Below are 20,056 nucleotides of genomic sequence, written 5' to 3' on the forward strand. Positions count from 1 at the left end.
TATTTCTTATATTTTTATTCATTCTAGTCAATGATAATTGATGCCTGCCTCTTTATGCTCAGTTATCATAAAGGGCAGCCTTATAAAAAATATTTCACAATCAAATGTTCACGGACCCCCTCTGCCGCAAGGACATGGATAAGAATGTACGTGCGTTTGGTCACACAGCAACTACAGACACCTTGCCTGGTACACAGAAGTGGGTCAAGTCTGTGACCTTGCCTGGTACTCAGAAGTGGGTCAAGGCTGTGACCTTGACAGATACATATAAGTGGGTCATGATCACGATAACCTTGCCAATAACACAGAAATAGGCATAAGTCATCTGACCTTACCAATAACACAGAATTGAAGCAGGGTCATGTGACCTTGATGACAACACAAGGTCAAGGACACATGACCTTGCCAGTAACACAGAAGTGGGTCAAGGTCACAACAGCCTGCTATACAGATCTACATTGGTGTTTTGATACACCATCGCTTGTACTACACTAGGGCCCCAGCCTATGACAAGACAGACATTCTGGATATACCTGTTTGATTGGAAGAGATGGACAGTACAGTTCTATTGTTAACACTCTAATAGCCAGGTAATTACATAGATACACATATTTATAAGCCATTACTTCATATAGTGCTCACACTTACTGCTTTGAAAATGCAACATGTGTACAGAGTGGATATTTTAACCAAATGCATCTAAACTCACACGGTCCCCGTTCCCTTCAACCCATTAACTATAAGGCACATATCGCACAATAGTTCATTTCCTGCTACACTGTATGGGAACAGTTATCTCCCTTGTAAAATATACCAGCTTCACTGAAGTAGTCTGCCAATGATGGATGAAGACATTTGGAAGTTACTTTTCAAGTTATTAATAACCCTGGCATCATATTCAAATCTTGAACCAGTGACTTGCTCTACAAACACAGGATATCAAATCATCGTCAGATACAAATTTAATTCGTAACCATGGAAACCAAGGATAAAGGAATCCACCACTTACAATTTTTCCGAGATTCTGTATGGAAATGAACTATTACTACAGTGATATCTGCAAATGAGTTTCCAGGTTAAAGAGTCCGGAGGTCTGGGAAACAAATTAATTTCCTACACAAGAAATATTGAAGTATTTGAAGGAATCATAGATTGCCAACACTGATACCCAGAGAAGTGTGGGTACCATGATACCTGATGAAGTCTGAGTACCTTCTGATTCTCAGTTCCTGTAAGTACTTGTTTCTGGTTGAACAGACCTGGTAGAACATATTTTGCATATATGCAGTGTCTGGTTACCATGGTTACTGGTGGAAGGAGAAATGGTCCTGAGTCATACATTGGCTTGTTGGATGGAACAGTCTGTTGCTTGTGGGATAGAGTTGACATCACTGAAACAAGCAACCTGAAATATTGCTTCCTAAACTGATTATGTTTTAAATGTTGAATAAAAAAACCCATCAAAAGTCTTCAGTAAACATTTCAGAACAAAACCCTAAAATTGTAAAAAATATATTAAAATAATGTATTAAAAAGCAATATATGTCCAATTGAAAATAAGCTTTTATGAATATCCTTTTGTTTGAAGCTTTTATTTCAAGAGTTTGATATTAGAAATCTCAAATCAACCCTGATTTTACAACATTTTCCTGTCCTTTTTTAACCACCTTCATTTTGGTAAATTGACCAAGGAAATCAATAAAAAAAACTAAAAAATATAATATTTATATAAGAAAGTATTTATTTTCATTGCATTAACATAATTGTGTGAAATGATTTCAGCAATATCCCAACATGAACAGACTGAATCGGATGTTACCACAACAAGCTATGGTGTTGATGTTTGACAAATGATGTTTGGCTTCATGAGGCGTGGGTCTCCACCACCAGTAATGTAGCAATGTCCACATATGCACCGAGATATGCACCTTACAAGATGTACAATATTCCAAACAAATATTGTGGATACAACACATTTATCCCATACAAAAGGGTCATCATAACAAGCCATCACATTGCAAAGAGACAATGGCAAGAATGAGATTTAGGCCTATAGCAATGTGGATTCAGTGAGAAATAATATTTGAGAACAAAATTCATATTTGAGAAAAGAAACAGATTTATGAATTAAATCTGCATGGGGAAAAAATAAATAAAGCGTAAAATCTCTTTTAGTTGTACTGCTAAAGGGGCATATTTGGCAAGTAGGCCCAAAACACCTATCTTTAAGTTGTCTCCCTTGTCACAGTTATCTCCCTTGAGCTTGGGACATTTGATTTTGGATTAGTGAGAAAGACAATACAACGTGTACAAAGGGATGTATGTACAGGTGTTGCATATAGAAACTTGATAATTTTATTAATGTCATTTGATTGTGAAATGGAAATTTAAGCAGAGGGAAAACTTGGTTGAACCTAATTTTGTCAGTTATCACACAGCATATAGTGAAGTCTAGGCAGTGGTTTCTATGCAAATGAAAATATCTATGAAACAAAAACATCTATGATATGTTGATTTGATACGCGAATAAATTTAGTGTTGTTATCTCCAGAGAATTGTTTACATTTCTCACTTTTACCAAGAAATGATTCATGAAGAAAAACAAATAAAAAATCAACATCTTTTATGCTTACGCTCATTTGAAAACATGACATTACAGAAAATCAAGTTCAACCTTGTCATTATCCAAATGAAAAGATTCAGACGCTCCAAACCCGTACAAATAATTATGCATCTACCGGTATGCTCAACGATGAAGATGAAGACTGCCCTTTTATCACATTGTCCTTGACATTGGGACAGGGGTTCTAATTCTAACCTACAGGTTTTGCCTTGACAATTACACTCTGAACAATGTAATGAAGACAGATAGCAATTGAACTGAGACACAAAAAGCTGTAATGAACAGTGACTGTTGAAAGAAGTACTTCAAATAGAAGAGAAAAAGTCAATGTAATGGAATTGGATTCTAATGTTCAGTACTATGCTATCTGTGGATAACACAGAACGTTAACATGGTTAACATAGTCAACGGAATGTCTGAATTAGCACCAGTTTGTTGAACCGTCCCAGGGATTTTCACTCTACGAGGTACTGAGCTACGGGGGCAGAAATCTACAAATGATCAAAATATTTCTATATGATTCAAATGAAGTGCATCATCAATACCTCCAGGGTTTGTATACTCTACGTTCCTCCACTGCTGGTGAATACATATAACAGATTTGCAATGTAGTGCAGACAATCTGCTACTGAAAATTAAGCCCTACTTAAATTAGCCCTACCCTGTGCAGGAACTTTGTCAGTACCTGTATACCAATATGTGGTGCAGACAGCATCACAGCTATGACACAAGATACTAGAAATGTCAAGCGAGACATATTTGTGTGATGTAATCTGACCATTGGTGTGAGAACTCATAGGTTTTATGGGAACTGCCTGTCGCTTGATTTGTTGGTAAAATATTATGACCACACCCAAACATCGATATGTAGTCAGTGTTGATGGAAGATCGTAGGTCATACAGACCCATGAAGAATTAATGATGAATGACATGATTATTAGGACTAAATATCTACCAGTGTTTCCAGTTTCTGCTAAATGTGTCTGACTGGTGAATGTGTATTGTCATTTACAGTTCAGCAGATATTTTTCACAAGTTCCCCTTTATAGGTCTTCTTCCTTTGACAGCCCTGCATGTGTTGACTAGAGACACAGGTGCTTAGTCGAGCTGAAGAGTTGCCACCCAATAACAGTCAGTGTTACATTGTGTTACAATCACACTGCAGTCAGTGACTGTTCTTACATTGTGTTACAACCACACTGCAGTCAGTGACTGTTGCTACATTGTGTTACAATCACACTGCAGTCAGCGACTGTTCTTACATTGTGTCACAATCACACTACAGCCAGTGACTACTATTGTTACATTGTGTCACAATCCCACTGCAGTCAGTGACTGTTGCTACATTGTGTTACAATCACACTGCAGTCAGCGACTGTTCTTACATTGTGTCACAATCACACTGCAGTCAGTGACTGTTGCTACATTGTGTCACAATCACACTGACCTCACTGACTTGTGTCATATTGTTACAAGAACATTGCAGTCACTAGCAGTTATGTTACATTGTGTTTCAATCACACTAACATCAGCGACTGTAGTGATACATTGTGTTACAATCACACAGCAGTGTAGGCAGTTGATGGCTATTATGTCACATTGTGACCATGTCCTACAGCTAGCTGGTAAGTGGCACAGCATGTAACTGATTATATAAAGGAAGACTTAATCAGAACACAAGTTTAAAATCAATGACACTTGATAGAGAGGATGCAGAATGGGATGGAATCTGGTCCTATTTGACAAGGAACCATTCAGATGCCCCTTTAGTTTGGTTTTCCTTAAATTCAAGTGTGTGGCTAGATGTGGAAAAGATTACATTCTACCTTTATCAAGAGGTTTTGTTATTACTGATGGTCTGTGGGTTAGTAAACATGCATTACAGTGTGTACATATGTGGTGCCAGCCACTGTGTCTTTGATTCTAATTAAGTCATCACACATGAAACTCATCAACATAGGCTTGTTCAGATGAAGTCTTGTCTCTCATGACCTGCCTCCCTGTAAATTGCCTCACCACAAATATTTGTTTTTTATTGTGTTTTAGTTTTACACACGCTAATGAAAAGGCTTCTTAAACTCAAATTTCATTTTTAAATTAGATGCAAACTTTTTGCAAAAGACATGCCATTCAATCTGTGTCAGATTCCCATATGAACTGAGCTGTGGTCGGCAACATGACCTTGGCCCCCATCTCTCAAAACTTTGAGACACAGGGATCGTGACCAAAGGAACCATGTGTGAGTGAGTTGGGTTTGAACAGTATTTCGCTCATATCATGATGTGTCAGCTTAATGTCGGAGGAAAGCCTGAACGGATGCAGATCTCAGATGTTTACCACTAGATTTCTGGTGTGCCCAAGGGATGCAACTCTGCACATCAAATTGTGGCGCCTTCGACGACAACTGTGCCCCCAAAATCATGAACATTAGAATGATAGTTATTTTTAGAGATTTCTAACCTCTTTCAAAATAAGGAGTTTGAATAAAGTCATGAGAAACAAGACTATTTATATATCTAAACAGACCTTATTGTTGATGAAGTAATTAGCGCCCTCCTGAATGACCTTATAACCATCAAACAGTAACATAAGCACAGACAATTTAACAATTGTGACTGTTCCCTGCCATACAAAACAAACAATGTCAAATTCCAACAAATTCTGGTTTCAAAAACAACCCTGGTGTACATGTATACAAATAAATAGAACTAATATCTTGAGCCCGGCAGATGTACATTTAGGTCTTAAACAGGATATATTATTTTTTCCAAGGAGACAAGAAATATATTGACTTGGGGTTGCAGGATAGAGCTGAGATGGGAGTAACTATGTCCTTAGCGTCATAAATATGAACGAAATTTGTAAAAATACAAAAAATACAAACAATAAACGAACAGACTATGGAGATATGGCATAAATAACGATGCCCTGTCTTCGATGATTACACACAGGGTGAGTTTATTTTAAACACTTGTGCCATTCACATATTCCATCCTCGTCCCAGTGTCATCACAAAGCTTAAGTAACAGATTTCTTGACAAAGCAGCAATAACACATGCAGCCTTCTATACATCCGATATTATAAATAGTCTCCAATAATAAATTTATTCCATACATTTTAATTTCATCATCATGTATCCCATATCCATCTTATAACGAGGGATTAGCACAATGCTCAGTGGTTGAATTCATATGGAGCGTTATATAGAATAGTGTGATAATCTACTTTATATTTTCTACACGATATAGGTCTGCTGTACATACATACAATTACATATACTGAGGAAAAAAAATAGGGGAACAAATTGGGAAGAAAGCTTTGCTTAAAATATGAGCTTCAAGTGAACAAAATTTCACTACATGAAATGTTAGTTTTGTATGTGTTGGTGTCAATCTTCGTCTTCTCGGTGATATGTTTGGTTGATTTGTCAACATGCTGTTCTTCCCAGCCGTTCCCTTATTTCTTTCAATCAGTATAAATGCGATATATTTATAGTTGACTGATCTACTAATCTGGACTCTCCGGAGAAGAGCTAGAAGAAGGGCAGGTAATCAGACATCTGTGTCAGGAAATAAGTTTCTCCACTGTATTTGCACAACTTTTCCTGATATTTCAAAATCACAGTCAGTTTATGGTAACATAGGCCCCCGAATAGAATCTTTTGGTTTCCATTTGTTGTTTGGGATCAGGGGAATTGTTTATCTCTTTTCTTGTGAAGATCGGAAATAGGGATTTTCTTATAGAATAATTTACAAACTTGCAACCTTTAATGAGTTTAGAGTTACCCACCCTTGGTAAGAACGGAAGTTGGGATCAGATGAGATCTGACCTGATCTGGAAAATGACAATGTCAAAAACGAAAACCAAAACACTTTTGGGGGGTGACAATTGATCTTAATAATAGGTGAGTTATATTTACACACTATCAACAAAATATGTATTGTATCCCATGTTAACTGTTTATGAATACTGTTGACTAGCAAAGGGGAATATCCATCTAATCCTTTAACACATTTGTTCAAAATCCCTGATTTCTTTTAGGACAGAAGCCAATACACATACCAGACTGTTCACATAATGATGGCAGGGGCTGCTGTAAACTAAAAATGAGCCCTGATTAGGAATAACTTATTTACTGGCAGTATGTCTTCAAGAGTTCAAGCACACAACATACTGAGCACACAGCAATCTCCGATTTTCACACAATATTGCACATATTCAGGGCCAAGTTGGAAGATGGTTGACAATCAACATTTCAGCCATGAGAAGAAAACAGGACTGTTCAGCCAATCAGATAATGAGGACTGCATTATTTCAGCCAATCATGAAATGAGGACTGATTCACAATCACATGATGAAGACTACTTTATCTCAGCCAATCAAATAAAGACTGCTTTATTTCAGCCAATCAGGTGATAATGCCTGAATCATATAAGCCAATCAAGTGACAAAGACTGGATCAATTCAGCTAATCATACTGTAATAGACTTGGTACAAATGGTTCTGTTTTTGCAGCTTTCAGCTTAATTTGTCAGCCAGGTTACCATGGTCACGGAGATGGAAATCTTATGTTTATATTTTCTGGTCAGTGAATTCATATCACTATGCTTTGCCACTCACAAATAAAAATCACTCTGAGTTTATCATATTTCTTGTATGATTATCATTACTTGAAATAATGAAAGGTAAATAATAAAAAGTTCATAAAACAAAGTTAAAAATAAAGACAGACTAAAACTCTTATCCTGATTAAATATCAGAGTTGTTGTCCTAGAGGAAGAATCTTCATCACTAAGACAACGAGAGCCTGGGCAGTTCCTTGGAAACACTTAAATTCCTTTTTTTGATTGTTGTAGGGACGCTTATCTACGCTTCAAATTGCAGATACTTATCTGCAGGCCAAGCTCATATTCACAGGCAATGCTCCCTTTAACAGATATCTCGGAAAACATCTACTGTATGACCTGCTGTCACGTTTTCTCACAGCCCAATTGACCATACTTTTACTGCTGTCAAAATATATGTTTATCTTTTTCATCAGCGCTTACTTGAACCATCCTGGCATAGAAGAATCTGCTATTTTTGTAGTCGTGATTGGATGTAAGGCAATCTGAGAATAATGTTTAGAAAATAGACAAATAAAATACAAAGTTAATCTATTGCTTCTTTTCTAACAGAGATTCCTATCACCTTCAAGAGGGTCCTGATAGGCATGGTCACTTTAGGCATAGGACATTGTCAGTAGCAAGTATGACATTGAGTCAGTAGGCAGTAGGACATTGAGTCAGTAGGCACTAGAACATCAAGTCAGAAGGACATTTAGTCAGTAGGCAGTATGACATTGAGTCAGTAGGCAGTAGGACATTGCGTCAGTAGGCAGTATGACATTGAGTCAGTAGGCAGTAGGGCATTGTTTCAGTAGGCAGTAGGACATTAAGTCAGCATGTCGTTGAGTCAGTAGGCAGTATGACATTGAGTAAGTAGAACATCAAGTCAGTAGGACATTGAGTCAGTAGGCAGTAGGGCATTGAGTTAGTAGGCAGTAGGACATTAAGTCAGTAGCTAGCTAGTAGGACACTGAGTCAGTAGGCAATAAGACATTAAGTCAGTATGACATTGAGTCAATAGGCAGTATGACATTGAGTCAGTAGGCAGTAGAACATCAAGTCAGTAGGACATTGAGTCAGTAGGCAGTATGACATTGAGTCAGTAGGCAGTAGAACATCAAGTCAGTAGGACATCAAGTCAGTAGGCAGTAGGGCATTGAGTCAGTAGGCAGTAGGACATTAAGTCAGTAGCTAGCTAGTAGGACACTGAGTCAGTAGGCAATAAGACATTAAGTCAGTATGACATTGAGTCAATAGGCAGTATGACATTGAGTCAGTAGGCAGTAGAACATCAAGTCAGTAGGACATTGAGTCAGTAGCTAGTAGGACATTGAGTCAGTAGGCAGTTGGACATTAAGTCAGTATGACATTGAGTAAGTAGGCATTTGGAATCCTGAGTCACTTGGCATAAGGAACCTGCATACTTAGGCAGTAATAATTTTACTTTGCAAATCGACATGAACATTAATGTCAGCACATGGTTGAACAGCAATATTGATTTCCTTGCAATAAATAATAACAATGGAGTGTTAAAATATAATGAGTCTATTTTCAATTGTAATTTTTCAACTTTTACAATCAGTAATAAATTAATTTAGTATTTCTATAAAAAGTAGTATTTCATCGTCTTTGACAATATAATTGAATGGCAGACCGATCTTACAACAGTGTTTTGAGTCATTCTACACCAGTCACTGAACCCATCAGGACCCTCCCTCATAATCTGTGGGCTGTGTACACATACAAAACAAAATGTTTCCCTCAAGCCTGATCATAATGAATTAATGATAAAATGTTGAGACAGGCACTGGCAGCAGGGTCATCTCAAAACGTCAATGTTCAAAAAGAATACAACAAATCATGTTTGTAAAATTGTTCTCACAATTTGTAAATCACTTTGTGAGACAGCCCTAAAACTGCATGTTGTTTTCCTTTCATCCTTCACAACCTTGTGAGATTGAGTTATCTCCCTTGATCTGAGTTATCTAACTTGAACTGCAGATTCTATAACCGGGTTGAGTTTGTTGTTACAAAAACAATAATGAAAAGTGAAATTACAAACTAGGTTTACTTCTCATTTTAGGTTTTCCTCTAGTCTTGACAAGAAACTGAGTATTAAAAGAAAGAATACAATCATGATTGCCGACCTCGTGGTACACGGATACAGTATGGCTGGTGACATTTGATTGTTGTAGAATTGTGATGTCTCCTGTCTCCTGGTGTAAACTAAGGTTGCATATATTCATAATGCTACAGGGTATCGCATGTAATAAATAGTTGAATGACACCAATGTCGAGTACTACCACTTTTACACAACTACAGGTCAAAGGTTAATGGTTAAAGCTGACCCTAACTGCTTCCAGCCAATGAGAATCAAGATTATCTGATAACCTCAAACCAAATGAGGCATGATATAAACAATGAGTACAGATAATCTCAAACCAGATGACACATGATATAAACAATGTAACAGTGGGGTAGCATGTCCTGATGCATGGATATACACACATATACTCGTGAACCACCTGCTTCAACAGTTGATCCCTGGCTTGACCAATCAGTGTCCAGTAGAACTTAAACTGTCCAATACGAGTCCATTACAGTACACCTGATGTCAGATCCAGTAAAAGTCAAACTGACCAATCTGATTTGAAGGTAAATCAAATCGACCAATCAGGTTCCATTAGAATGGTAACTGTCCAATCAGAATGGAGTATACACCAAGATATAACGTCTTCCCTATACATGGCTATCATCAATAGTTCCTATGTTCTGTGGAGCGGCGTGCCACTGAGTTGTCCGGTGCCCGCCTTGTGTGCTGAGGTGACTGCTGAACGTAGGTCTCTGCAGTTGTCTCCCCTTCTTCCCCGCCCTCACGCCCCTTGCTGTCTTTTGTTCGGAACTTTTTCCGCCATGATGGTGCCCGGCGAAACTTGCCGCCCTCACCCTGTCAAAACATTAAAACTCAATTTCAAAATTAGTCCAAACAGAACTGATGAATGAACCGCAACTGTTTACTCAAACATTTTTCCAATATACATGTTTATCAAATCTTAAATGACTTGTCATGGTACTTATGTCAACACATTTGTTGTGTCAAAAAACAGGTTGCAATGAAAAAGAATATTTACTGAGCAAAAAGAAACAATGTGTTTAGTATATATCTGAAAACTAAAAGGACAAAATTAGCACACACCATTATGATATCACTGATTTGTTTTTATTAAGTGAAATAAATTTCGGACAAATTATGGAATGTCTCTATTCACCCATCTCTAGTAAAGACAAACAAACTAAATATGTTTACATGCGGTAAAAACTGGATTTCTGAACAAAATCGGATAGCAATATATCCCCCTGTTCCGATATAAAACATATTTATCTCGTCTTATATAGAATACATGTATTTAATCTGATAAAGAACAAACCCATTTGGTCTAATGAAGAATATATCCATCTACCGGTAATTTAATGTAGAACATAGCCTGTCTGACATAGAATATATCCCACTAGTCTGATATGGAATATGTCCTTTTGGTCTGATATAGAATATATCCCCTCTAATATGAAAGAGAAAATATCCACCTTGTCTAATACAGAACATATCCATCTAGTCTGATATAGAACATATGAATATATGCAGACAGACGGACATAGAATATATCCTTCCATTGTGATTCTTTAGAAGCAATTTTAGAAACTTTTCTAAATAAGTGATTAATAATACAACAGACCTGATCATTGATTGTTTGAGTGAGTTGGGTTCAACACCGCTTTGAACAGTGAGTATTCCAGTTATATCACGATGTGTCAGCTTAGTGTGGGAGCAAAACCCGAAGTGATGCAGGTGTCAGACGTTTACCACGTGAAACCCCCAAGCATGGGTATGGTGCTGACAAACCTAGAAACATCAACGGGGTGAACCGGGATTCGAACCCATGACCATAGGTTCCTGGCGTGCCCAAGGGACGCAACTCTGCAAAGGATATTGCAGCTCCTGATATGACTGGGCCAACCGTGCCCCACCTGACAAGTGAACCCCATGCAGACTTGGTCATTGTTAGTACACAGTGGGTAGGTACTGAGTGCAACATTTTGTGCAACTTCTCTACTAGTTTCTCCTGGTGTTTTTAACATGCTGTCATTTGAATAAAAAATCTTAAGCCATTCATGTAAACGCATTAGAAAACAAACAAGTTTATACAAAACCATTTGTTAAAATCTATCTTTTCCCTTATTTTGGGCAACTATTTATTGCAGAGATAAAAAGGGTTCATGAAACAGTGTTTATATTATTAAGTCATAGAAACATCTGTTTAGACTTTATCATATCAGAAATCTGAACAGATATGTTTTTCACACTCAAGGGGGATAACTTGTTATCAAACCATCTAAAGAACTCGCTTGACGGTATTGTTTGATATATATATTATAACATTTATAATTTGATGTAAAAATAATTTAAAAAAATTATAAAAAAATCCTAATTAATTAAATGAGAGCAGTTCATTTTCTGAACAAAGCACAGTCTGTTATGAAAGTAATGACCTCTGAAAAAGATTAGGACAGTGTGTCCTTTTACAATTTGTCTGAAACATAGACATCTCACCATCCTATATGTCACATGACTGTCACATGACTTGTATTCAACAACAATCTCAGGTTAACCACCTTGTTTCTCTATTTATCCTCTCAGTTAAGTCATCTTCTGTAGAAAAATTCACATGTTGTAAATCATATAATGAGCAAGTGAACGAATATTGTTTTATGCAAGTCAGTGACATTCCAGTTACAAAATTACTTTGACCCCTGTGGTCATTCTTGGTTAGAATAGGTCTCTGCCAACCTATTGTTGTGATAATAGGCGACTTATTGGTTGGGTGGTCAGACTTGATGTTTTGGTTCTGTGTCACTGTATCCAGACAGCTAAGATGCTGCTCATGATATCAATCACTAGTTTGCCTCATCCAGACTCGATTATTTACAGGCAGCTGGAATATTGGAATATACTAAACAAACAAACATAACTGCTTAGAAAAATTTAAAACCGAACCCAACAAACCAGTGGTTGATATCATGAACAACAATCCACACTGGTGAGGTACACTGACACAACATCAGCCAGTCACCACCTGATTCCAAACTCAAGTCAAAGAAAATCATATTTCTGATTTGTATTTTCATTAAGGAAAAATGGAGTATGATTCCTACATTGTTCTAAAGTATGAGATGAAACATAATTTATTTTAATCATCAAAAGAATGAAAGCTGAAAGTGAAATCAGTGAAACAAGGTAGATAACTCTTTGTACATGCACCATCACTATGGTAACCATGCTAACAAAACTGCAAACATGAAACAAACTAGGGATCAAGTCAGGCGGGGTTAGCGGCAACATGCGTCCTGCACTACTCACGTTATCATGTCAAAATCGCCCAATTTGGCGAAAATAAATTAATGTCAGCTAAGAATACTGAACCCTTTTTTAGTGAAAAAATATCTAAACAAATAGTCAAATATCTATGTGAAGATTTCAGATACAAAAATTTATGACAAATTATGATAATCAGTAACAAATTGCACAAAGTTGCAACACAAATAATAATTAATAATAACTTTAAGGGACAATTAGTAAAAGTGATTTGTTATGACCGGACAGAACAGTCCAAGATTTCAGAAAGTAAAAGTTTTTTTCCAAAAGTCGAAAATAGGTCACTGCAAATTTGTAGAAATTTCAAAGTCAGCAATGACCGGACAGAACAGTCCAAGATTTCAGAAAGTAAAAGTTTTTTTCCAAAAGTCGAAAATAGGTCACTGCAAATTTGTAGAAATTTCAAAGTCAGCAAGAACATAAAACGGCATTACCTGTGGTCTCAAGACACCATCAGGTTGATCAACTATGGCAATAATTCATTTTGAAGATAATTAAAAGACTACTACATTGATGTATATTTCTTTCAAAACACAAAACATGTCTTCTATGATGTAAAAGATAGGTAGAACAATATCATTTCCAATAAGCTCTACTTAACATTTTATTGATATGCAATTTTTGCCATGAAAGGAAAGAAAATTTCAATTTTCTCGAATTATTGACAGCATAACAAAGTGTTGGAAAAAAAAGTTGTTTTAGTGTTTAAGGAAATAGTTTAAAGAAAAACAAACAATGCACAAAACTGTGTCGCTTATTATTCTTATCATTGCTTCATGCCACATATAAAAAAATAGTTCCCTTGCCATCCTAATGAAAACATGACTACTCTTAGTGAAAATCTAAGACTGAGACGTAACCTCTGAAAAATAAGTTCCATTTTAAATGAAGTCATGCTAATCCAACTTCATGTCAATGTCTTAGTGTGAGCAGTTGAAGGGTTCAGTAATTCCAGCAGATGCTCCTAGTTATTGCTGCAGAAATCTGGAGTGAAGTACTGTGCTGTTTAAAAGGCTTGTGATTGAAGCTGTGATGCTACCACAGTGAATCTCGTGTTACACACATATCACAGAATAGACACAATATCAGTGGGATATTCCAAAAGTTGGAATGAACTTAAGTTTGTTAAATATTTAAATCACTACAAACATGTTTATTTATTATGATGAAAATATGTGATAAAGAACTGTCACAATTACTAAAGATATTATTTTTTTGAAAAGTAGTTGCATGGAAATAGTATTTGAAATATCTAAAAGCAGTTGTGTGTGTAACAGTATTATGTCTATTATGTGATACTTCGTCTACACATCCGTTACCTATGTTATCACACCTGACAGCATGGAATAAATCAGGGAAGTCAAAATGTAGACAAGTTTCAAAATGATTCAAAGAGAAATCCCAAAGACAGAAATCAACTTCATTTGCAAATATTTCCCATCAATAAATTCTTCAAATATATTGAAGAACCATGCAAGAATTGTTTTTCAATTCTAACAAATTGCATTTTATGAATATTGCTGAGAACCCAGCAAAGACAGAATTATATTAATAAAAAAAAAAGACAGTTTTTTCATCAAATATAATTCAACTTGAAATAGACATTAAATTGACAAGAAAATGGTTTAAAATAATTCTAAGAATAAAACATATTTCAACATATTGAGAGAGAAAAGTAAGAAATATATGCATATTTGGACTTCAAAGTTCAAATATATTTGATTTCATAAAGATCCAACCAGTTGTCCCACATCCGTCATCACCTGGACACATTGCCGTGCGTGTGCACCTTCACCGAAATGCTAATGACACCCGTAACCTGGTTAAGATTTACCTGTGTAGGAGGGAGTGAGTTTATCACTGTGCGCCACGGCTGAAGAAACATGCACAGCTTATTGCATACCGTGGTTCGTTACGTCTGAATAGTTAATTAATCACCACTGACAAACATTATCACAAACTACATTGTGTTAGGGTTTAAGAAGACATGTTGTGTATCAGGAACAACGATAAAGAAAATACTGGCACACAGTCAGGAAAATCATTGTACAATATTCATGAACTATCAATTCAGACAGATTCACTCTTTTCATATGAAATTCCATTCAAATGTGTCACCCTCATTCAACTCAATTGAAATTGTAAAATATATAAGGGGAGACAACTCAAACAAAATATACTGTTCAAGTATTGCCAAAGTGTGTACATATTAAGTTTGTATTCTTTGAAATAATTTAACAAATTGCTGAACAAAATCTATTCAAATATAATTTTGAAAATACTAAATCATATAAAAACCAAAAATTATTTGGCTATTATATAATTCAATATTATGTTAAAAATCATATTGCAATTTATCAAATTGTTTCATATTTTCTATTTAGATACATTTTGAAAATATCAAATTTAAAAATAAAAACAATCGTACAATTTGTTAATTGTTAAGAAAACAACTTGTAATAACATGAGTAGTGGGTATACAGTCAGGGACTACATGCAGCACAACTAGTTATAGGTTATATCATTACGTAGTGACTACCAGCAGCACATGAGAATGTCATTATTATTACAGAAAAGCTCTCAGATGCAGATTATAGACAGAGTAGATGTAACCGAAGATGCAGATGTTCAATCTGGCGAATATATATGCACTCTATTCTACGGCAGGCAAGTGATATAGAGTTAATTGAAATAAAGATGAATGAAATTTGGATGATTTAGCATCCTCTATATCTCCAGGGCTCGCATTTGGGTAAACCTACACTAATCCCTGGATCCAATCCCGTGGTTCTCAGGATCTCAAATTACCCGCCCTTGATTTTTATTTGCCAATTTGATTTGCTACACCATTCAGTCTAACGGACCAATCAGGATGCGAGTTACAAACTCGACAATGTTGGGTTGGCAATATCAACAACATGGCGGCTAGTCACATGGATTACGATAGAGTCTGTGAGAAATTGAACACTGAAAAACTGATTGACACGCAAAAGAAAGCTCTCAAAAGTTTTCTGGTCGGAAAGGATATCTTCATGTCAAATTCCTTTACCCATTTCCATATCTTGACAAAAAAATATCTTGGGGAAGATGTTAATGAAAATCAAGGGCAGGTAATTTGAGATCGTGAGATTCACTGGAATGGTTCCAGGGTTTAGCTCAGGTTTACCTGGAGATGTAGGGGATGGATGATTCAAATGTCAGTGAGAGAACACAATGGAAGGCTTGCACCCCACACATAGATATCTGGTATAGAGACATCTTGCCTTATTCTAAAAATAATTATTTGATGTGCTGTCAAACTTTTTTAAACTATGAAGTTTCATATTTCTCATATTAAATGTCCTCAATCTGCTCCATTTCTCTACATAGCACCGAGGCAATAACACACTACTTACTGAAGACACCACGGACTCATCTAAGCCTAGGAACTGGCAGCTGGGGATGTGTCACATACCGTATTTACTTACATAAAAAGTGCATCCACCATCCTTGGGTACAAGTTTTGTGAAAAATTGCTGTTTGGTATACAATGCGCAGTAAAAAACAAGATCGACCTGCTTCAGATAAACAAAGCCAAGTAAACAAACATAATGGTGAATTTTCGGATAAAACTTGATCTGATTAGTTTCCTGTCACAGAAGGCGTTTCTCGGGAGGTAAAGATTAAGATTATTGTCTGTAATAATCTTGTAAAATATGCTGAAAATAGTTATCACAAATTGTCCCTCCTGATCTACAGGGGATTCAGTTAAAGAGAAACCAAAAATTAACTCAAAAGAATTTTAATTCAATTACCAGAAGAAATTATATCTGACATTTTCATTGTACCAGGAATATTATATTCAAAAATCTTGTTAATAAGTAATTGCTTTTACTATATATTCAGAATTAAAATAATCATAAGGGTAGCACTTTGGTCTATTACTGGTTATTTTTGAACATGTGGAACAGTTTGACGACGTTGGTCATAAATAAACACAATTTATTTCCACTTAAATTTTCAAACTTAAAAACTGTTTCTTTTCATGCTGTCATATAAAAATATAAAAATATATCATTCAAATGCCCATTTCTCTCTGAAAATGTCTGATAAATGTACTATTGTCCTACTCTTCATATTTTACTCCAATCTTGATACACTACATTTTATCCTGAAAAATATACTATTTTCCTAATCTAACCATTATTACTTTTCTATCCCGTTCAAAATCCACCAGCTGCCAGTCTAACATCACCTGGGAAGAGAGCGCCACTTGGGCGGGGCAGGGCGGCAGAAAACCACCCCACCCCTGTCAGCATACAAGCTGATGACGGCTAGAAACAAGGCGACAGACAGAGTTGAAAGGTCACGCTGAGGTCAGCAGGCGGGCAGGGCAGCAAGGTGAGGGTCAGTTGCTGGATACGATGATGACGCAGACAAAAAATAAGAAAAAGATAACTGACCTACCTCGTCCAGGCGGCGATCAGTGCCGATTGCCAGCAGGTTGTTGAATTCCCGCTCTAAAACTTGCCTAGCCTGAAACAAAAATGGAATTTGTTGTGGGTCACTTTTCCAAAATCCACAAGCTAAGACAAATCTGAATGGAATACGAGAACAAGCAACAATATCATATAAGTATTGTACATGCTTGATTTATGATAACATGTAATTTTTAAATCAATAATTTGTTCCAGAACAATATTAAAAATAAACAAACCTGCCTCAGGTTTTATAATAACAATTAAATTTGATGCCCTAATAAGAGGTTGTGGGATCCCCATAATTGTACTTTTAAAGAAAACATAGCATGATTTGAAGTAACGACAAATAAAAATCTCAACCCCGCCTCCCCCACCATAATACTGAATGGTGGTCCCAAAGAGAACGCAAGGTGACAACAGACTTACTTGTTGGTTTTGTGTGGGTATTTGTAATGCGAGAGCCATGCTGTTGTGATCGAAGCTCTCATCTAGTGCTATAAGTGACCCATGGACTCCTGATTCTAGCAGAGTAGCTGAATATTCACGCAGGCCTATAGACATCGACCATTTGATAACTCGCTCATTAGACCACACCAACACATCTGAAACACAATCACGGGGTGTCAGGAGGCTGGTAGCAATACACACTCAAACACAGTTTCAGGTAATTATTAATATCAGGGATACAAAATACAAACAATCTTTTACATTGCATTAAAGAATTTGTAAGTTGACAAGTCAAAACTATGTGACAATGCTGTGATAATACTCAAGTGATCACATGACACAGGACCCGTTAAAGGACAAACTGTCAAACTCAAAGTCAAATGATCTGTACACATTCATGTAACCCAACATTCTGTATACACGTTGCAAGGTAACATCGCAGTGAGTGAGTGAGTGAGTTTGATTTTATGCCGCTTTTAGCAATATTCCCGCAATATCACGGTGGGGGACACCAGAAATGGGCTTCACACATTGTACCCATATCGGGAATCGAACCCAGGTCTTCGGCGTGACGAGCAAACACTTTAACCACCAGGCTACCCGTTCGCCCCATGAGACACCTGACAGGATGACAGGTGAGAAGGGACATTCTAATCTCACACACTACAACTAGTCTCAATTATATCTGGAGTTAATCCATGAAATGCTGACAATTACTTAAATCCAATGAAGTACTTACCTTTTAATTCATTCGAACTTTCTTCTCTACGCCGTTCTAATTCTTTTCTATCATAGTTTAATTTCTTTAATGAATTTATTCCATACTGTAAGCTTGTTCTGAAAACAAACAAACCAAATGTCAAATATCAACCAAGAATGCACAGGAATACAAACTGATTATCCAAATACAGAGCTCTGGTTTTGTTTAATGCTACGCTCATCAATACTCCATCTACATAATAGCAGACTGTAGATAATCAACTCTTGACAAGACAATCCAGTGATTGATATAATGAGCAGCAATCCATGTAGTTGTATTACAATGACAAGCCGATAATCACTTTCAGCAATATTCCAGCAATATCATGGCAGGGGACACCAGAAATGGGCTTCACACATTGTACCCTTATAGAGGTTTTGGTGTGACGAGCGAATGCCTTACCCACTAGGCTACCCCGCCACCAAGATAATCACTGAGTCTTAACACATGATCTATTTAGTCGCTTCTTACGACAAGCATCGGTTGATGTGGACCTGTTGAAGAATCCCCCAAATGTCAGGAATTCAGGAAGTGGTCCAGTATTACTCATCTTCCCACTTAAGTGAGTGAGTGAGTGAGTGAGTTTGGTTTTACGCCGCTTTTAGCAATATTCCAGCAATATCACGGCGGGGGACACCAGAAATGGGCTTCACACATTGTACCCATGTCGGGATTCGAACCCGGGTCTTCGGCGTGACGAGCTAACGCTTTAACCACTAGGCTACCCGACCCCCCCCCCCCCTCCTTAAGTGATACCCATGAGTCGAGGTAGGGTGCTGACACACCGAGGATCATACTCAGGAACCTCCAGTTCTCCCTCATCCCTTCATCGTTAACTATGAGCTGTTCAAGGCTCCTGACATGCCAAAGGGACGCGACTCTGTACAGCAAATTGTGATCACTTAGACGACAAGGCCACCTGATCACACCTAGGCTGTCAGATCATCACCAGGGTCATAAAGATGTATCAACAAGGGAAAATCAACAATAATTTAAGATCACTACGTAAATTAGTTACAACAGAGTCAGAAGCACATAAATAGTGACACACCGAACACACAGAGAAAGAAATGCACAGACCAATCAGACGATCATCACTCACCTATGGAAACTATCTACCATTTTTAATTGCCCTCTCAGATCTTTTTTGGTGAGGTGATCAAGCATGCGAGCATCGACCAGACACTCCATGAAATGGCTGCGATACTGAGGTAGGCCCAGACTTGGCAACCAGTCGTTCCCGATCCACTCATGGTTCATATCACCAAACGCTAGAGTCTGACAAAGAAATGGAAGCTGGTGTTCACAGATGCTAAACACGCAATAAACGTCTAAATCACAACAAACATCTTGCTTTTCGATCCCAACACTCATGGTTCATATCACAAAACGCTGGACTCATGAGAGACTCAAAGTCACATATATAAAATACAGAGTACCGTATTCGACGTAATAAGCACCCCACTCTAATAAGCGCCCCGTTGATGTTTGCAAATGTATTGGCAAGTGAACAATCCTAATTAGCCTCCCTTCCGATTGATCAATGTACACAAGACTTATTTATTCGGGTTTAATACGCACTCGTGTGTTATATGCACCCTTAATTATGGGTAATTAAATTCTGGAAAAATATATCTGTCGTGTATAATATTCTTTTGTATCATTTCAGGCTGTCAGCATAAACCACAAAATTTACGATCTTTCAACTGTTTTTCTTCACCAAAAT

General features: G+C 36.9%; 1 protein-coding gene across 9 annotated transcripts in view; it reads right to left on the reverse strand.

The window, feature by feature from the left end:
• LOC124115056 (liprin-alpha-1-like) overlaps window positions 1-20,056 on the reverse strand; it is a 145,690-nt gene continuing 125,634 nt past the window's right edge. For 5 of the 9 annotated variants that reach the window (XM_046475873.2, XM_046475882.2, XM_046475878.2 and 2 more), the window contains 6 exons: window positions 19,433-19,608; window positions 18,310-18,407; window positions 17,550-17,725; window positions 17,110-17,178; window positions 14,498-14,536; window positions 1-10,179 (listed from right to left, as the gene is read on the reverse strand). In XM_046475873.2, the coding sequence (XP_046331829.1) occupies window positions 9,988-10,179; window positions 14,498-14,536; window positions 17,110-17,178; window positions 17,550-17,725; window positions 18,310-18,407; window positions 19,433-19,608 (750 nt within the window). In that variant the 3' untranslated portion in view covers window positions 1-9,987. Of the gene's footprint in view, window positions 10,180-14,497; window positions 14,582-17,105; window positions 17,179-17,549; window positions 17,726-18,309; window positions 18,408-19,432; window positions 19,609-20,056 lie in introns of those variants that run through there. The other 4 variants (XM_046475879.2, XM_046475875.2, XM_046475880.2 and 1 more) reach the window with 4 other exon arrangements.

This window comes from Haliotis rufescens, unplaced genomic scaffold (genome assembly GCF_023055435.1).
Source record: "Haliotis rufescens isolate VD_foot unplaced genomic scaffold, xgHalRufe1.0.p SCAF_6, whole genome shotgun sequence".
NCBI classification, from domain to species: Eukaryota; Metazoa; Mollusca; class Gastropoda; order Lepetellida; family Haliotidae; genus Haliotis; species Haliotis rufescens.